The 20889-nt window shown below is 42.2% G+C and overlaps 1 protein-coding gene across 1 annotated transcript in view; it reads right to left on the bottom strand.

Annotated features, from left to right (window-relative positions):
• The window catches only part of Tnik (TRAF2 and NCK interacting kinase), a 173390-nt gene that overhangs the window by 109436 nt on the left and 43065 nt on the right, over positions 1 to 20889 (bottom strand). The window contains exons 3-5 of the mRNA XM_051156996.1: positions 18036 to 18146; positions 13102 to 13192; positions 10329 to 10459 (exon numbers count right to left, since the gene is read on the bottom strand). Of these exons, the coding sequence (XP_051012953.1) occupies positions 10329 to 10459; positions 13102 to 13192; positions 18036 to 18146 (333 nt within the window). The remainder of the gene's footprint in view (positions 1 to 10328; positions 10460 to 13101; positions 13193 to 18035; positions 18147 to 20889) is intronic.

Below are 20889 nucleotides of genomic sequence, written 5' to 3'. Positions count from 1 at the left end.
GCCACTGGTCGGTGGGTTGGAAGGGAGGTAGAAGCGCTTAAGAATCCTAAATAAAATAGGTTTCTAAAAAATCTCAGCCTACACTAGCTTGCTTATAAACTGCCGTGGAGAAGAGTCCTGTAATCCCTAGCCTGCCTTCTCAGGCTTGGAATGACCTCCATGCTCTCATTGATGGTCCCCAGGCCAGTGCCTCCCGCTTTACTGAAGGAACGGTCTGTAAGTGCAGCATGCCCGGAGTCATCAAGACTGAGATGAGCTCCAAGGATGCTCGTTGGCTCTCTCCCCTTGGTAATGGGTAAGAACACCTGATATGAGTCTGGCTCAGTGACCTGTGCTCAGATCACACCTGCCATCGCTCTCCCTCATCTTAGGGATGTCACGCACATTACCCAACCTCCTCCCTGTAACCGTGCTCAAGCTATAGATATCAAAGTGAAGCATCCTGGCTATTTTCATCAAGCGGATGTCAAGGGCAGGAGAAAAGGGGGTGGGGTAAAAAGAAGGGGGCCACGGTATGCATGCTGAGTCATCCCCCAGAACTGAATTGCTCAGTAGCCTGTGAATGACAGCCAGGGCTGCTCAGTGTTTGAGTGGAAACCCTTATGATATACAAAGGGACATCCAGGGTGCCTGGGCTCTCACCCAGGGTGCAGTCACTTTAGAGTGTGTGTAGGGATGGAGAGAGTAGAGCACTGTGCTTAGATGCCAAGCCACAACAGCGCAGGGAGTCAACGTTGTCCCCTCTCTGCTCTCTCTCTCTCTCTCTCTCTCTCTGGATTTCCTCCAAAGCTCCAAAAAGCACATACACTCCTAGCATGTGTACATCCCAGCAAATGACTGTTTCTTGTGTCTCCCGGCCTTGCTAGTGCGCTCCAGGTCCACCTGTCACTGTTGCCTTAGGAGTACAACCCAACAAAGATGAGAGCGCAGCTCCCCTGTACCTGAGTGTACAGGGTGGCAGGCAAAGATCATTGCCTGGGAGAACATTGAGTAGCTCCCTGTGTGGGAGGTGTCAGGCAGGAAACAGGGGGAAGAGCCTGGAAGTGGAGAGTAATCATTTAAAGTCCCTGTGCTGTTCTGATAATACTCCAGTGTCTTCTGGACTTGAAATTCCCCTTGGCAGTTTCCCTGTAGCTGGAACTAGGAAGTCAGGCTCTCCCATGCTAACTGCCACGGCAGGGGTGGACTGAAATGGCCTTCGGGCCCAATGAGCTTTGAGCTGGTGTGACAGTTCACACATTTGAAAAGAAATGATGACCTCAAGCTGAGAGGGCTCCAGGCCAGGCTTTAGAAGGACAGAAAATGCTTAGTGCAGCCAGGCTCACTTCTGTCTCCGAGTTTCTGCTCAAACTTTCCTATGTGAAGTGAGAAGCATCAAAGAGGGATGGTCCCCAGGGATGTGCAAGTTGGCCCCTCCTGTCTCCTCCGCTCTGAGAAGTCTGTATCCTAGCAGCTTCCTTCTGCTGTGCCAACCACTAGCTTTTTCTCATGCTGGCCCCTCACACAAGTGGTTACCCTCACCATGCTGTCTATTGATACATCAGTAGCTTACAGCAGTCTGTGTTTATTCTTTTCACCACTTGCCTCAACACATACACACTCACACACTCAGGGTGGGGGGAGGACAGAGAGAGAGAAGGAAGGAGAGAGAGAGAGAGAGAGAGAGAGAGAGAGAGAGAGAGAGAGAGAGAGAGAGAGAGAATACAGAGGGGGTAATAGGCCTTATGTCATAGATCTCTGCTTTGTTGATGGAACAGCACTGGTACACAGTAGGCCCTTACTAAAGGCATGCTGAATGAACAATCACGGATAAGGCACATGAGAGCAAGGAGCAAATGGTTCGTGCTGTCTGCTGTCTTCACAGATCTCCTCCCAGGTCACAGAGGAGCCAAGTTCCATAGTGGACCCGGGTCTCGCCCTGCCTCAGCCATTTCTCCTTTAAATACTATCACAGTGCTAGGTCTTGAGTACTCGTCTTTGTTTTAGGTTAACAACCCATAAGTAACTGCTCCTGGTTTTCACTTTGTCAACAGGTGACTGAGGTGTTGGAAAAACAAAGGTGCTGAGATTCAGTGAGGTTCCAGCTCCTATGTGACAAAACCAGCCTTAGCTTCCTAGAGGGAATGTAGGTTGGTAGAGAGAACAGGCTTTCAAAGCAGATAGAACCAGATTCAATGCCAGGTTCCTAATTTAGTGACTTGCAGAATGCTGCCCAGCTTAGCTTTTGAATGGCACAGGAGGTGCCGGTGGCATGCATGTTTTCAGGAACGCTGCCTAGCACAAAATCTGGTGCACAGCAGACCTCAGGCATATGGGTTTCCTTCGCCTGTGCTGCTGGGTGAGGGGTCCTTGGCCTGAAGGTTTGGTTGTCATGGTTTCCCTTCATGTAGTTGTGACAGACACCATTTGTTGGTTAACCTGAATGCATGCTTAACCCCCACTTCCACTGCTGCCTCCATTTCAGAGTGCCCCATAGCTGCTTCTCCTGGCACCTCAGAAATGAGTGAGACTTGTGACCAGAGCTATGGCCAATAGTGAGACATACACAAACAACCCTGGAAACTTGTGCTTTTCCCAAAATAAGAAGCTAGCCCAGATGCTGTCTGGTAAACTCCTTTCAACTTCTTAGTGCCCTTGAATAAAAACATGGTGTCTGGAGTCACAACATCCATCCTGAAACCTGAGGCAATATGCCAACAGATGAAGGATGCCCATGTTCCTCACATCAGCTCTGGACCGAATGGCTCTAGGCTTCCAGGGAGGGAGTAAGAAGGATTCTAGCCAAAGATATTTGCAAATGATTGTGTGTGTGTATATATGTCTCTATATGTGCATATGTGTGTGTGTGTGTGTGTTTGTGTGCATGTGATGCATGAATACATGTGTATGTGTGTATATGTGTGTGTTTGTGTGCGTGTGTACAGCTGTACGTGTATATATATGTACATGTAGTATACACATGAACATACGTAGCAGTAGTAGGAGAAAACATGAAGAGGCAGAGTGTGACAGTAGGGAAATGGGAGGCCTCACCTGCTAGGCATTCCTGGAACGGTACCACAGGAAGCAGCAATGGTAAGTAAAGAAAAGATGCCTCTCTTAGTTAGTCTTCCTAAAAATACCAATTTAAGTCAGAGGCCCCCTAATAACATCCACACAACCCGTGCATCCTTGTCTAGTCATGACTAGGCCCGTCATGTGACTGTTGTTTCTTGAAGTCTTTATTTCGTATTACTGTCAGGATTACTTTGGACTCAAGTCATCCCATTTTCCTAAAAGAAGCATCTATATTCTTAAATTCTTGGTCATATGTAGCCAAAAGCTGCTTGTAAGCTCTGCTTAACGGCCTGTGTTGGAAAGCGATAAACGTCCCTGACAGGCCTTGTCTAACCTTTAGATACAGTTGTGAATCCTAAAAAGACACCTCAGAACTTAAAGGAGAAAATGCTCCCATTACTACTGGCAAGATGGATGACAGGAGTTGAGCAAGGAAAAGGGAAGGACACGGCAGGAGAGGAAGGCAGACGTCCGTTTCCTTCACGGCTACGGCGTGCCTCATTCTGGCAGGAGCTGGGCAATTCATTATTTCAGCGGTGCTGTGCCGTCTGGCCAGCAGCGTGATTAACAGCCCATCCCTGTGTGCATTGCAAACAGAACAGAGACAAATTCTAGTGCCTCTCAGAAGGCAGGCACAAGGAAGGTACAGCTTCCGGCTGGGGCCTGGGGACAGTTGGCATACGGTAACTCACACAAAACAAAAGGACCTTCTTTCTGGCCTGGGTTGCCCTGCTCAGTGGAAGAGAAACAGCACTGGGCCAACACCACCCTTCTAGATGAGGGATGGCACAGCCAGCAGCCTAGTGAGCACCCCTGCAGCTGCGGACCTAGCTCTGACTCTTAGCACCGACACAGCTGGGAACTTGGTGACAGGACCAAGCCAGTAACAGCCTGGAGGCTGCAATGTGAAGGGAATGCAGAGCCTGCCGGGTTGATGCTCTTAGTGCCTAACATGGCACGGTGCACACATAGCAGGCACTTAACAACTAAGGTGCAGTGGCCTCTTGGGATCAGGTATTATCAGTTGGCAGCTCAGTCCATATCCTTGGGGTGGGCAAGAGGGAAACGGGCTGCAGAGTGCAGTGCCATAAGGAAGTCCTGGCAGACACAGGAGGCTGAGGGGAAGCAGATAGGGTGTTGCCTGTTGTCCTGCACTTTTATGGCCTCCCTCTGTGGGCCCCTACTGGTAGAGCATGATCAGGTGTCAGATGGACGAACAGAAATGGGATGGCCAAGTGTCTCAAAGAAGGGGTAGCATGATGGTCCAGACAGACAGACAGACAGACAACAGCCTAATAATGAGTACAAACAGCACAGATAGTTCTACAGTACTTCACAGACATGAAAATAGTCTTCCATTTAGACGTGCACTTGCGTTTTCTCCATTCTTTTTGAAATGTTTCAATTGGGGAAAAAAAAAAAAAGAAATCATATTCCTATGTGTGGAGATTAACTTTATCTAGCTTGAGGGAAGCGGGTTTTTGTTCAAGAGGAGGCAACTAGAGATGAGCAATACACGGGGAGAGCTGGGTTGTATGAAATTTCTTGTTTTCTTAGGTCAAAAAATGGCCACAAAAATCAGGCTTTCGTGAGCCATGTGAACACAAAGCTGTATTATAGCACTTCTTACCATATGTCAGACACTATGTGATATCTTTCTAAATACTAATCCACTTTGCGGCATTACAACATTGTGAAATAAAACCGATTGTTCACATTTTATACAGGCCCACGAAGGTTAAGTAGCTCCCTGGAGGCACTGCAGGAGTAGGAGGCGTGGTCTGTTTTATACTGGCCTGTCTGACGTCACAGTCCTCAGTGTCCTTGTTCACTTTCACATACGTGCATACTAAATGGAACTGAGGTAAGGGCCAGCAAGGATGTCCTGGCAGCTGCAGTTATTGATAACCCGCCTCACAGAGAAAATAGGAAGGACAAACACCTCCCATCCCTGCCCACCTACACTTGATATCTGTCATAGAGGAGACTGCCAGGAGACGTGTCGTCCACGGCATCAGCGTTGTGTCTAAAGGAAGCAGACCAGCTGGGACTGCTGAGGCAATCCCACCTGGTGGCACTACATGGTGTCTGTCTTGTCATGGCCTGTCTGTATGAGTTCAGAAGGACCCATATTTGGAGCTCAGTACCCAGGAACTAGGGCATATCTACAAGTGGAATCACCATGCTTGCTGGCAGCCCACACATTGTGTTCTCGATGGCTCCTGCCTTCCAGTGATTCTCCCACTACCCAGTGGCTCACCTGATTTCCTGTCGACCCTCCTGTTTAAAGGAACATTTCCACCCTGCATCTGGGATCCTGAAGGAGCCAAGCAATTTCATGGCAAACAGAAGAAATTCTTATATCTGCACAGGATCTGTCCCTTCTGTGGGACGAGTCTCCTAATATGGTATAAGTGATTGCCACAGTATGTCAGTGAAGGACAGGCTCACTGGCAAGAACTTACTAGGCATGAGGTGTGGGCAAAGAGGCATTTTCTTGGACTTCTATTACCTCACTAGCTTAATTATATGAGCAAATTCTATTGACACAAAAACATCAAAACAGGACAGGGGAAAAAAAAAATATAAGACCTAGAATTCATCATCCAAGTGCTCAGAGTCCAAGTACTCTGATGCTTTGCAGGCTATTTGTAGATAGACACCACCACCACAGTGTATGTGTACTGCACATGTGTGTGTTTGTGCTGTGCATGTGCATGTGTGTGCACGTGTGTTTGTGCTATGCATGTATGAGTGTGTGTGTTTGTGCTCCGCATGTAAGTGTGTGTGTGTGTTTCTATATTAGGTGAGTGGGAGTAAGACTATGCTATGAGGAAGATGCTTTGGTACTCACCCTTGGGTACCAAACACACATGCTACTCTAACACCTCATTAGTCAAGTGGTGCGTAGTATTCTGCTGGACAGGGAATTTGGTCTTTATTCAACCAGATTGCTATAGATGTGCGCTTGGCCACAGAGAACTTTCCTTAGTGGGTGTCCCCATTAAGGCAATATTTAGAACTATAAAATACCTGTCAGATTCCATCCTACTAAAATACAATTCACAGTAAGTTTTAAAAATGCCACTTTACACAGCCTAGGAATTTTGAACAGTTTTATTAATTTCAAATCTTTTGAATGCTTATTATTAAACGGGAAAGCTTTCATTATTGCCCTGCATACTTATCAGGGAAACGAAAACCTTTCCTTTTGCTTGAAGTGTTTTGACAGAATTTCTGAAAACAAGAAAGGAAGGTCCCCCAGGGGGAAAGCCAGCACAGCAGCAAGTGCAATCCAGGCTCCATCCTAAGCACTCAGTGAGCCTCTCCTGCATCCAGAAGATTCCACACAACACCAGACTGAAGTGAAAACTGCATCTCTCAGACTTCTTTCCCCCACAGAGGTCCTTAGGATAGGATTTAATCACTTTCACTTTCAAAAGAAACTTCTGGGACTGGAGAGATGGCTCCGTCATTATGACTATGCACTGCTCTTGTAGAGGACCCAAGTTCAATTCTCAGCATCTGCTTTGGCTACGTCACTACCACCTATAACTCTAGTGCAGAAAGATCTGACACCTTCTTCAGGGCCTCCCAAAGCATCTGCACTCCTGTGCGCATGCGCACACACATCATTAAAAAGAAATCTTTTACAAAGGAAGTGGGAAGAAAAGGAACTTCTACCAGTCTTTAAAAAACATCTTAGAATGAACCAAATAGCTGCCAACCAATAATACTAAGTGATAAAACATGACCAGGCTGTGGCCTTCTGCATATTGTCTTCATTGTAAAGCGAGGGAGTTCTTGGTGAAGCTTACAGAATCCAGTGCTGTTCGAAGTATCTTTTATCCAATCAACACACCTGGAAATGGTGGACACATACATATATTCTTTGTGAGAGCCCAACAGCTTAAGGTCATTGCTGAAGCTGAGACTCCCATTGACTAAATGAACTATCCCCCAAATCCTTGAGCTTTACAGGTCTCCAGTGACTACTCCACTGGGAACTGGATGATACAGAGAGAGCTCAGCTAACTCCACACACAAATGCACACAGTAGGGGTTCAGTAAGTATGCACACAGAGTGGCTGTCAAGTAGTAGCCCTGGTGACAGATCCCATTCCTGGGCACAGTGAACGGAAAGCAAGGGAAGGAGAGGGAGGAACTGAGGGGTTTGAAAGATGACTATCTTCTCTGGTCACAGTGAACTTATGAAGTGGTCAGAGCGAATCTTCTCTGACTCCTCAGTCTTCTGTTCCACTTTCCTTTTTTTCATCCACACTTTAGACAAGCTGCTTTTCCTCATGACAGGTGAACAGCAAGGTTCATAGCTTAGGCACAGCGATTTCTTCCTTGTGAACCATTTATGTGCATAACAATCTTGATAAACAAGTTCACACTACAGTGTAAATGACTGACCCACTTAACCTGTTTTCACTGTAAGGATTCTTTTTATTTTTTTTATTTTTAACAAATTCTTTTTTAAAAATATTCTTTCCTTATTGGTATCCTATCAGTTGTAACCAGTATTTCTTAGTAATAGTCTGAGAAAAGAAGCCCAAGATTTGAACTCAATTCCAAGCTTTGGATTGGCCAAACAGAACAGCTCTTTGACTACTCTCCTGAAAATAAGTCGGTTGTAAAGGTCTTGTCTATACTGCAGAACAAATAAATACACTACACATGAACACCGCCCACCACGATACAGACTAAGACAAGGGTGGAAATCCAGACTCTGGTTCTTCCTAGAATAGCCTGTCTTGTTTCAAAATTTACATTTATTTATTTGATGTGATGGGTCTTTTGATGCATGTTGTGTCTGTGGGCATGGAGGCCGGAAGAGGACATTGGATTCTTCGGAACTCGAGTTAAAGCTGGTTGTGGTCCACCACGTGGGTGCTGGAATTTGAGCCATTGGGTCCTCTGAAAGAGCCACAAGTGCTCTGAACCTCCGAGCCATCCCTCCAGCTCCCTCCTGGTATATTTTGAAGTGGTTCAAATTATCTATGGCATAGACGTAGACTCGTTAACACTTGTTAAATACAACTACAGTTTGAAGAGTTGCTTACAGCCAATTAAAATATGCATATCTCGTCTGGGATATATATTTTGTAGCGGATCCTCTGGCGGATTTGCAAATGGAATTATTTAAATGTGCTGATCATTAGCAGTTTAAATAAATGACATTTGTTTTGGCAGGGGATTAATTTTTAACGTGGCAGCTGCTGTCAGACAGATTGCTGTCAGGTCATTAGAGGAACTAACTTTGAAGGAAGGGGGGGTGCTTCTTATGTTCTCAAGACCAACAAGCTTGAATGTCTCTAAAGGGGTGAATAATTCCATCAGTGCTAAGACACTGGGCCTCAAGGACTGCAGAGTTTGTATTGCCATCACCTGATTTCAATAGCAGGTAAATGTGGAGAAGCAAGTGAACTTTAAAAGAGGAATTTCTCAAATACCCTATTTGTATGGGAAATAGATTTATATAGAAGTCGGGCAAATATGGCACAAGACTAGACTATGAGAAAACAGCCCTATAGATTCTTTGCTTGGAGAGGCTTTCATGACTCTGAGTTACCTTAAATTTTTAAAAACATGAACATTTATTTTAAAAGGCAAGTTAGACAAATCAAACAATAACCACTCTGAATAATGACACAACAAATCCACACTAGACTCTCCTTTGCAGGGTGGGACAAGTGGTTATAGACCTATGAATGGAGTTGGGAGACCCACGTCCGAGTTGGCGTTCAGAGAATATCATCACCTGGGTATGCACCTGTGAAGACCTGGCCTCAGTTTCCCCCTTTGTAGGATTTTGAGTGCTTGAGCTTCCACACCAAACCCAGGCAGTATCACATTTCACCCACATGGTGTCTCTCTGCCTAGTGCGTAGCCTGAAAGCTCTGCAGTTGCTCTAGCTCTCATTGTCCACAGTTTCATTTGCTCATATCAGGGATTTATGCAAAAGCAATGTCATCAGGCACTGTGGTTCATGGGAGAGCATTGGCTAGAGGGACACCATAGAGGAGGGCCGCCATGAGAAGCCTGCAGAAGATGGCTTGAACTTAGCTGTGCTCTTAAAGTACAGTGACATGGGATGCACCAAACTTCTCTGAGATGCCATGTCACACTAGAGGAAAGCCAAGACACAGAACTACCCCCCACTTCATCCTCCTACAGAGAAGAGATGTTAAAGTATCTACAGTGAGCCCCATGGAGCTGAGAAGCCTGATACCTTGTAACTACAAAAGGATGCTCCCAATATTTGTACTTTGGTTTAACATAAGAAACCTTGAGACTATTAACATGGGAGGTAGAGAAAATAGGTTGAGCAGTGTTCGCTGTGGTCTAGTTGGGCAGGAGCAAGGAGTTCCTGCATGCTATTGTGTAGTCGCCAAGCATAATTACAACAGTGTGCTACTCATTTCAACAAGTGAGAAAGAATGAGTCTCAAACATTTGTGAGTGAGCATGCGTGTGCAGGTGTGTGTATGTTTGCACTCACATGAGTAGGACACAGGTCAATCTTGGCTATCATTTCTCAGGAGCCTTGATTTTTGAGACAAGCTCAGTCACTGGCTTGGAACTTGCCAGGCAGGCTAGGCTGGCTGGCCAGAGAGGCCCAGATCCTCCCCAGAGCTGAGATTACAAGCCTGCATCACCATGGTTGGCTCTGTATGTGCCTCCTGAAAGACTGACTCAGGCACTTACGCTTGTGAGGCAGGCGATTTACTAACCTAGCTATCCCTTCAGGATCTCTGAAACCTTTTACCTTAAAAACAAGATGTTTGACAGAAAAATATATTTATCCTGATTTAAATACTGTGCATATGTGCACATATGAAAGTACTACTACATGGAGCTCCTTTAATATGTACAGTTGAAATATTGTTACGTATCAGTGAAAATATAAGTCAAAAGACTTAATAGAGGGACAAGGGTAAAAATAAGAATATATATATTTTGCCAAAACTAAATTATAACCAAAAATATTAACCTAATCTATTTCTCAAGAATACAACAGAAGAGTAAATTCAAATGCATAGGAAATAATTTCGACATTATTTTGTAAATGGGCAATCAAATGGGATGGGTGAATTCACTAAAATAATTCTTACTTGAGTGTCTTATAATCTTAGATTCAAACGATTTTCAGTTTTCCTTTTGTGTCACATTAATCACAAACACAAATGTCTGTGAGAATTATTTCTTGCAGAATTGAGGACAGAGGGCCAGCCATGGCTTCATAGCATAACGAAAAAGTCATACCTTGAAATCATATGTGGCATCTGGGTTCTCATCACAAGCAATAACTTCTGGTGCCATCCAGTATGGGGTCCCAATGAACGTGTTCCTCCTGCCCACTGTGCGGTCAAGCTGCGCACTGACTCCAAAGTCCACTAGTGAGGAGAAGACAGTAGAGTAAATTAGAGCCTCAGGTTAGATAAGGCGAAGATAAAACGAGTGTACATTCCTCATGTGATAACATGTATACGTGACATAAAAGTTATGATTTTATCCTAATTTATTTTGTCAGCTGCACACAATAGATAAAGAGAAACCTCAGTTGCGAAAGCATCTCCATCAGATCTCCTGAAGGCAAGTCTGAAGGGCATTTTCTTGATAGACGGTTGTGGGAGAACCTAGCCTACTGCGGGTGGAACCATATCTTGGCCACATGATTATGGGGAGGATAAAAATACAAAGAAGCAAGTAGCACAGAGCAAGCCAGTACACAGCTTCTGCACGGCTTCTCCTTCCTCCAGGTTCCTGCCTTGGGTTCCTACCCTGATTTCACTAAACAATGGAATGTGACCTAAGAGTTGTGAGCTGAAACAAGCCCTTCAACCCAAGTGTCTTTTGGTCTAGGTATCTTACTACAACAATAGAAACTTAATTAGCATAGATTTTAGCCATGTTTTATGCACATTTTTCTAGGCCAGTAAAGCCCATAGAGTTCCATCATTATCACTGCCATCACCTCCAGAACACTTTCATTTTCCGCCAATGAGATTCTATAGCACTGAGTAATAACAGCCCATGTCCCACGCTCTACCCCATCGTCCTCCTGGCTTGTCTCTAGGACAGTGACTACGCCTATAATGAGCAGAGTCACACAGAATGCAGCCTATTTCACTTAACATAGCATCCTCAACGTTCATTCAGGTTGTACCATGTGTTACAGTTTTCTTCCTTTTTTTGCTTTCAATTATTTGTTTAATTTTTACATATACATTTATATCATCACCTACACACAAACATATATAATAAGCTATATACAGCAAGAAGAACCATGAAACAATCAGGAATTATATAAATGTTACATTCATAGTTTTTTGGCCATTTGTATTTGGCAACCTTGAAAAAAAGATCTTTCCTATCTTGGTGCATCTAAAATTCTGAATATAAATCAATATCTATCGTATCTAATCTCTATCAACTTAAAACATCCATGTAGACCTAAAAACATATAATCCCTAAACAACTAAGCTTAATTGTAAAACTAAACTATCTGGTCTTCAACCCCATCAGAAGGAACAAAATTAATTACTTGAGTAAACAGAAAGTGCAAGTTAGCAGCTTCCAAAGTGAAAAAAAAAATGACAAAGACGGTTTGCTACATTTCCATTTTTACAGTTTTTAAATCTTTTCCTCTGGTGATAGGCATTTGGGTCCCTTCTATAATTTCTCTACCATGAATACATACTTTAAAATTACATGATTAAGTATATACACCAGTGAGGAAATCACAAATTGCTGAATTTGATTATACCAAGGCTCCATTGAGACCAAAAAAAAAAAAGCAGGAGTTCGATAAAAGGTAGACCATATTTACATGAAATTATATAAGTATCTCTTGAGAGATATGGCATACATTATACTCCCGAACAAGTGCCTGGTAAACAGCATCAGGAAGTCCTCTGTGACTAGAACATCTAGTTTCTATACATGCATGTATTTAGCCTGCACGATGTATGCTCTTCTTTTTACAATCAAATATTCATGTGATGAATGTTTGGCGCCAAATGCTAATAGAATAGGAAATTATATATATTAACAAAATGGGAGGGAAAATGTTCAAATCTCCCTGAAAGTAAACCATCCTGTCAAAAGCAAATTTCTCCTCAATAATAAAGTGAGAGCCTCCCGACTCCCCCCATGGGATCTACAGTAGTTTTAACTCTCAACCTGGCTCAGTCTAGAGTCACCTTGGGAAGAGAGTTTGTCTCGTTTGGAACCCCAGCCCACTGTGAGTGGCTCCACTCTCTGGATTTGGGTCTTGGGCAGTCTCCAGTGGAAACTGTGTGCACATATGCGTCCATGCTCTCTGCTCCTCACTGGGAGTGTGACTCGCTATGTCAAGTTTTTGCTGGGTGCACTTTCCCCCAGTGATGGACTATGATCTGGAAATGTGAGCTAAGATAGACCTTCTTCTTCTAAGTTGCTTTGCGGGGCGGGGGTGGGGGGTGGGGGATCAGGTCCCAGCAACAGAAGCAACTAGGACAGGCTTGGATGGATTTGTCAAAGAAAAGAATTTCTCTGCCACCAGCTCTGGCAGGGTGAAGTGTGGTGATCAATGTGCACCCAAAATGGACTCTTGAGAATCCCCTTGCACAAGAGACAAATCTCAAGCCTATGGGAATTTAGCAGGATTTGACTATTTAAAAATTCTTTCAAAGGTAGATATTATTGATGAACCAAAACCAAACACAAACACCTAGGGCCTTCTGTACCCCATCATATCGGCAGCAACACCAACAGTCTGAGGTGTATGGGATGATGCCCAGGCCTGTCACTTCTAGTCAGTACAGAGGAAAACATTCTATACAATGCTGAAGTTCAGGCTTCTAATCACCACACGTCATTCTTCAGGATGCTTTGAGAAAATGCGTTTCCAATAGACAAAGAAAACATTTTTTCCTTTCATCTCTGGGGAAATGCCTCCCACTTCCACAGTGACAGATTCCCATGAGTGTTTCAGAAGGACTGTTGACACCTATCGACCCCAGTGGTGCTGTGGCTCCTGGGACCCTGTTCATACCTAGCTTAACTTCTGCATTTTCAGTCAGCAAGACGTTCTGCCCTTTAATATCTCGATGAATCACTTTGTGCTGGTGCAGGTGACTCAGGCCCTGGTGGAGAGGAGAGTGAGAGAGTTAGCAGGACATAAGCAATGACGCAAGCCCACATTTGAGTGCTAGCAATCACCCTTGAACTCAACTCATCCAGAGATACTTACAGGAATCTACTCTCATTTTCAGATACCCATGATGCTGAGCTAAACTACAGGACACTATTGGTACCAAGCGACATAAACACAAGAAATCTAGCGTCAGTAAAGCAAGGTAAGGTTGGGTTCCCGCCGGGTTGAATTTTAGTTAACACAGTGCTGTGGGAAGTGAGGTCTGTCTACATGGGCTAATTTGTAATGGATGCATTAAGAGTTTGCATTGAAAACTAGCTTGGCTTCACCAAATGTAACTTTTGAAAAGTTTAAAAGTTATCTTCAATTATACAATTTTAATTATGCACAACGAGCTCTGTTTCAGGCCAGCCAAGGGCTTTCCCCTTGGCCTTATTCAGTGTGGTCTACACTAAACAAAGACAAATGGGCTGGGGAGATAGCTCCATCAGTTAAGTGTTGAGCTTTTCACATGGGAATCTGAGTATCATGCTAAGACAGGCAGAGCATGACTGATGGCAGTGTTTACAATTTTCAGAGGCAGAGAGAGGTGGATCCCTGGGGGCGGGGTTCGGGGTTGGGGCTCCCTGGACCTTAATTTCAGGTCCTAACAAAGTTGTTTATTTCCAGGTCAGTGAGAGACCCTGTCTCTGAAAGGCATTGAAGGGCAGAAGCTAAGGGGAGACTGCTGACGTACCTTTATAATCAACACACAGACACAGGCATGCAGATACATACACACACAAAGGAGATAATAGTTTCTGCTTCCTTCGTTGGCACTTAGGTCACTTCGGTAGCTGATAATTCCTAGACTATGTGCTGATTCTGTGACATTGAGCACTCAGTGATAGCCACACCTGACTGTCTCTCCAAGAAGTACTCTGATTTCGACTTCAGTGTGGTCATGTGAATTCTATGAGGTACATATTTATTACAAGGAAATCACTTTTTCCCCAGATAAATTATAACATTAAATAAATTAAAATCAACCCTGAAGCCAATACTTTTAAAGTTATGCAACTGGGTACTTCTGTGTTATTTTTATCATTTATGGGTTTTGGTTCTATTAATTTTTCTCTACCAATAATACAACTGTTATATAAAAGATAACACATACTGACACACATCCACAGGCATGAGCACACACATGCACACAGGCATGCACACACATACACAATGTAACTTTTCATGTTGAATAAATGGCCTAAGGGTATGTGTGGGGGTGGGGGACCAGTGTGAGGTAATGTTTTGGTCACACATTTTTTTTTTCTTTTTTAATCTGATCAGTTTGGCTCTTGGTAGGCAGTGATAGGCTTTAATTGCCTTATTTTATAACACATAAATGTAAGTGCTTGTGAGACTGAAGACCCCCTTTATCCTGAACCAAAGTGTTTGGAATAGTATAGCAGTGTATACAGGAATGAAAGTTTGTGGGTCATCTCTGAAGATTCCGTGACAAGGGATCTCCTGCTGATCAAACATTCCTTCCTACCAATCATCTTATACTACATGTTGGCATTATTTGGGAGAAAGCGTTGGAAGGAGGAAGAAGCACGGTGTTGTCATAAATTTAAGAAGTCTAGGATGAACATCTGTGTTGCCTTTAGAGCCCTGAGAGCAAATAGCTGGGTCCCCTGCTGGAGCTTCTAGACAGGCAAAAATGAGCACATGGGGGTGGGGGCGGAACACAGTAGATCCTTGGTGCCCACTGGGTGGCCTCAAGCTCTAAAGATCTGGTGCTTTCTCTGAGCAGAGAGAAATGCACATTGAGTTAATGGCAGTTCAAGCTTCTGAGATAACTGTCTGCTAAGATGGAAATCAATCGCCTCAGCTTGCATCTTCTCAAGTTTTGTTTTCAGTTTTACTTCAGAAATCATTTCTGTCTACCACAAGCTATAGATAGTATTACTCTATCTTTCTCATATGAGCCTTAGTGTGAAGCTGGGCGACGGTTCAGCCAGTAAGTGCATGCTGAACTTCATGGGGCCTGAGTTTGGCTCTCTAACCTATTATATAAACAGCAACAATAAAAAGCCAGACCCAGCAGGGACAGAGGCAAGCAGATTCCAGGAACTTGTTGGCTAGCCATTCTAGCAAATTGGTGGGCACAGGAAGTAGGGAGAGGCCTCGCTCTAAAGATAATGTGGGGCTGGCAAGAAGGTCCAGAGGGTAAAGGTGCTTGCTCTGTAAGCCTAATGGCTTAAGTTTTATCCCCCATGTAACAGTGGAAGAGTCGCCTTGACTCCATAAGCTTCTATGTCCTGACACACATACTTTCCCCACACCATATATACATACACACAACATGCATAGTGACTGAGAAACACACTGAAAATGGTTGACCTCTAGTTTCCATACTCATGTACACACGCATACACACACACACACACACACACACACACACACACACACACACACACATGAGAAGGTAAAAACAAAACAAACACCTAAAATCAGGTGTAGTGGTGTGTGCCTGTCCTCTCATTACTCAACAGTTTGAAACAGAAAAGACAAAGTTGTTGGGCATCCTCAACTATGTAGTAAATTAAAGCCAACCTAGGCTACCCAAGACCTTATCTTAGATAGATAGTTAGATAGATAGATAGATAGATAGATAGATGAGGGATGGATAGACAGACAGATGATAGATAGATCAATAAACAGATGATAGATAGATAGATAGAAAGATAGATAGATAGGTGAGGGATGGATAGACAGACAGATGATAGATTGATAAATAGATAGATGACAGATAGACAGATAGATGATAGATTGATTTCCTGTTTTCTATAGACAGATAAATAAATAGGTGATAGACTGATTTAGTGTATTCTATCTCTGCCCTTTGTATTTATTGGAGTAAAATATTTGACATAGCTTATAACAGGTGCTTACTTTATATCATCACATTGAAAGATAGTATGGATCGTGATAAAAAGCGCCCCCCACAGTAGCCTCTTCTTTGTCACGTACTAGCATTTATATGACATGGATTTATTCAGAGACTCTTGATTCTGTGCCCTTGGCCCTTTTCTAGTCTTGTTACTTAGCAACCTTAAATGAATTCTGATAGTTGAAAGCATAAACACTGTGCTTTCATTCTCCCAAAACATGGCTTTGCTTATTTTCATCCATTTCCATGTCCATAAAAGTTATAAAAACTAGCTTGTCCATGCTATACTTAGAGAAGTTTTGATTAGAAGTTCAGAGAAATCATGGCTTAAACCATAGAGAAGAGACATCTTTATGACAGTGAGAATTCTGACCACAGAGATGCATGTGCCATTGCCTACTAAGGTTTCCTTTCAGTTCTCGCAATATGGCCATGAGGAAGGACGTCACTCACCTTTCTGTGCACTTGCCTCTAAGTACCTGACTTGTTTAGTGTCAATGCTCGAGTTAAGCCTCACTTCCTCCTTGTCTCCTGCTTGGTCTGGTTTCTATTTAAGGACTGCACACCGTCATTGTTTACCCACCCACAGGACGTGAAATGCCGTTTTAATCTCTACTTCCTTATATTAAGAAGGCAGAGCCTGTGAATGAGTAATGACTGTTGAGCAGATGTAGTTGCCTGGCCCAGTGGACACGTAATAGCCTCCATGTTAGTAGCAAGAGAAAATTAAACCAGTCTGAGTGAACTTGATGTGCCCAGGTCCTTCTTGCTGAACAGATCTGAGCAAACACTGACTGTGATGTTTGTGTGGAAAAGTAAGCAAACAGGCATATCCAAGCACCATTGTTTATTTAAGAGGCTAAGTCTCAAAGATTTTCTTTTAAGGTACAAATACTTAAACTAGCCTGTATGCACAGACATGAATGAGTCAATTTATGTGGTGAGGAGGCGTTACATTAATTATCATGAAAATACATACTTTGAACAACTAACCGCTGTATCTCTTAATCCATTCCCCAGAAAGACATTATGATCTAATGTCAGATTTAAAATAAAAACATCATCAAAAAAGTGGTATGCTGTGAAAATCACATAATGTCAACCTTCCAAATGAAGATACATGTGACCTTGACCATCTAGAATGGTCCTTGGTATATCAATGTTGCCCTACCTCCAAACCACAGTTACCACTAATACTGTTAAAACAAACCATCCATCAATAATCTCTCTCTTTCTCCTCCCCTCTCTTCATATATATATATATATCTATATATCTTTACTTATTATCTATCTATCTATCTATCTATCTATCTATCTATCTATGTATGTATCTATCTATCTATCATCTATTATCTTCTATCTGCCATCTACATATTATCTATCAATCTACATCTATCTATCAATCTATATTTATCTATCTTCTATCTACATACCTATTATCTAACCATCTAGAACATATCTGTCATTTATTTTTCTATCTATCTGTGATCTATACATCATTTATTATCTATCTTTCTTTATACTTATCAACTATTTATCATCTATAACCTATCTTTTACCTATCATCTATCTATTATCTACCTTTCTATCAATGAATCTATCTACCGATCTATCTATCTATCTATCTATCTATCTATCTATCTATCTATCTTCTATTGATTTATCTTTTGGGAGAACATAGCCATGTGTACATAAGGAAGCTTTGAATTAACAATCTCCTTGCCTCAGCCTTTCAAATGCTGGGATTAAAATGTGTACTGTGTGTTAGAATAAGCCATTAAATATATTTCTACTTCACTTACAAATTTCACTGGAAGGACTGAACAGAGTAGAGTATCTTTCAAGACATACAAAGTTACCTGAAGGAAATGGAGGCCAGCAGTGCCCACTTGTTACTTACCCGTAAGATCTCCCTGCAAATGTATGCAATCCATTCTTCTTTTAATGTGTTGCCTTTCGTGTTCTTGATCAGGTCTGTGACAGAGCCAGCACCACAGAACTCCATCACCAACTGGCAAAGGAAGAGAACAGCATTTGTTATAATCATGTATTTCAGGATATTTGATTACATCGTGAACCCTGAGATTTTGTTGTTTACTGGGAGAACCTGTTTCTAGTTGTGGTGTGGATCATCCCTAGCACATACTGTCAATCAAAGAGCTTTCTGCTTGAACAGGATTAAATAAAGTAACCACAGGTCAAGAGGTGGAGTAAGCAGTTGACACTCAGTTGACAGGGAGCAAACATAGGCAAAACCCATAGAGAGTGAAAGGAAGTCAGGAGGATGGATAGAGAGTTGCATAGGAAGTAGAAGGGGGTGACATTCAGTTTGAGGGGTTTTTAAGATGGTAAGGAGAGCTTCCTTTTGGGATGTCAGCTGAGGAGGAAGGTCAGCTGAGTGCTTTCTCTGGCTTTCTGAGCTATTAGACTTTCACCCCAGCATCTGGTTCCTGTGTCTTTATTGGCAAAATTGAACAATTGAGATTTTTGTTAAAAACAACATTTGACACTCCAATGCTTGGCATGACTACACTGACAGAGAAATCACACCAGCTGTGGACAAATGGAGATGCCATCTGATTTGGTAAGTCACCTGGGAAGTCCTCAGACAGAGATTTAAGGATGGGAAATACCATAATACACAGCATTAGGGCCCTGTATAGTGCGACTTTAGATGGCTCAAAAACAAAAATAAAAAGTAAATGACATAACTAAAGTTGGCTCAATACCGCTTGTGATTATTATCATTCTGGTATTTTATATTTTATTCTTGATAGTAATAGTGGCTATCTGTACCCTCTTAAAGGAAAAAAAGCCTCAGAAATACAGGAAAGAAAAATATGATTAGTAAATTGATAAGAGACAAGCCTTAGGAAAAAAATTAGGGACTTAAAAATGAAAAAAAAAATCAGAAACAAATAGAGGAATTTTAACAAGAGCCTATTATCCAACCACATGATAAAACTTAAGAGGGATGATCAAAGTTTGTTAGAAAATCAAACTTAGTTAATACAATTAGTATACAATACCTACCGGGAAATGATAGGTACCCCAAAGGTAATGAAGAAGTTAAATGGAATCTTATAGACATATTAGATTTGAGGGGATTTAAGGAAGAAGTAGTTTCAGATGGTAGGTATTCACTCTATGTGAATCTAATACTAAATTCATGGGTAACTCAGAAAAGAATTGTCCTTCCAAGACTAGAATGATTTGGCAACAGCAATATTGAAACCTGGCCTTCAGTTACAATGGCGAACATGGTGGAAAGAGGAAGCTAGGGCCATAGAACAATGAAATAGGGCTAGAGACATTAATATTTCCCAAGATCAGTTGCTAGGTGAAGATCAATATACTGAGTTATAAAGGTAGCTTGACTTTGATGATCACACCTTGGCATGATGTTGTCTAGCAAATTTAAATACTTGGGCTAAGGTTGAAGGGTCAGAAAGGAGGGCTAAGACATTTACTAAAATTATACATGGCCCCAAAAAAAGGCTTCACTGATTTTTTTTTCAAAGATTGACTTCAGCCATAAACAGACTAGTACCAGAGTCAGAGGTTGGACAAATATTAATAGAATCTTTTGCTTTTGAAAATGCTAATTCAGAATGCAAAAAGGTGATAAGGCCTTTAAAGGCAAGATCAGCAGCAATTGGTGATTCGATTAGAAATACAGTTTTGGATCTCATCTTTATGATGCTAACTCTGAGAGGAGAAATAATTTCTAAAAGTTCTGAGAAAAGTCAAAATGTCCAATGCTTTAATTATAGTAAGCAAGCACATTTTGAAAAGGGATTATAGGGAAAGCATTACTAGAAATAATTTTGTTTTAGAGATAATTAAAAAAGAAGGCCCCAACCTTCTGGAGTACGCAAAAGGTAGCAAAGGCCAGCATTGGATTGATAAATGCAGATCAACAAGGGACACACATTTGGGAAATGTCCTACAGGGCTTCCCACCAGCCCTAACATAAGATTTGATTCAACCATTCCTTATCATAGTCGGAGAAATTCACTCAAAGAACAACTAAAAGATATAATGCCTGTTGTTAAAAACAACACTGCTCTGGATGTAATCAAGGATAGAACAGCTTTAGTAGGTAGAACGAAATATTCAAGAGACACTAGAAACAAGTAATTTGACAAAATCCTATTAATGACCAGAGACTAAGCTAAAAAAATAATTAAATGGCATTGAAATAGAAAGATTAGTAGACACAGGAGCTGATATAACAGGACCCGAGTAATTTCACCAAAATCTAGGCCTCCAGATTGGCCTGTTCAGGAGGTAAATATTCAGCTTTGAGAGATTGGAACTTTATCTCAGGTAAAATAAAGTTCAAAATGGGTCGAGTATATAGGGCCGGAGGGACAAACAGAAAACTAAAAGCCATATGCGGCTAATATAGTCATGATTTTAGGGGGACATGATTTGTTGCAGAAATTAAAAACATATATTAACATTCCTCCAATCTCAGAAACAAACCATAAAATAAAGAATGCTTCTGAGAAAAAAATTAAAAGGTAATATTAAGAATAGTCACAGACCATTCAGGTTGTATATAAGTACTATGCAACATCTGTTGGTCTTTCAAAGATAGCAATCACACTACCTCAAACATGGTTAACTGACAAACCTGTGTGGGTGGATCAATGGCCTACAACAAAGGAAAAATGATAGGTACTACAACAGTTGGTATAGGAGCAGCTAACTGCTCAATACATTGGAGAGTCTACCAGCCCATGGAATTC

The sequence above is a fragment of the Acomys russatus genome, chromosome 15 (assembly GCF_903995435.1).
Source record: "Acomys russatus chromosome 15, mAcoRus1.1, whole genome shotgun sequence".
Lineage (NCBI taxonomy): Eukaryota > Metazoa > Chordata > Mammalia > Rodentia > Muridae > Acomys > Acomys russatus.
Note: the sequence above shows the minus strand (reverse complement) of the source record. Positions and strands in the feature narration are given on the sequence as shown.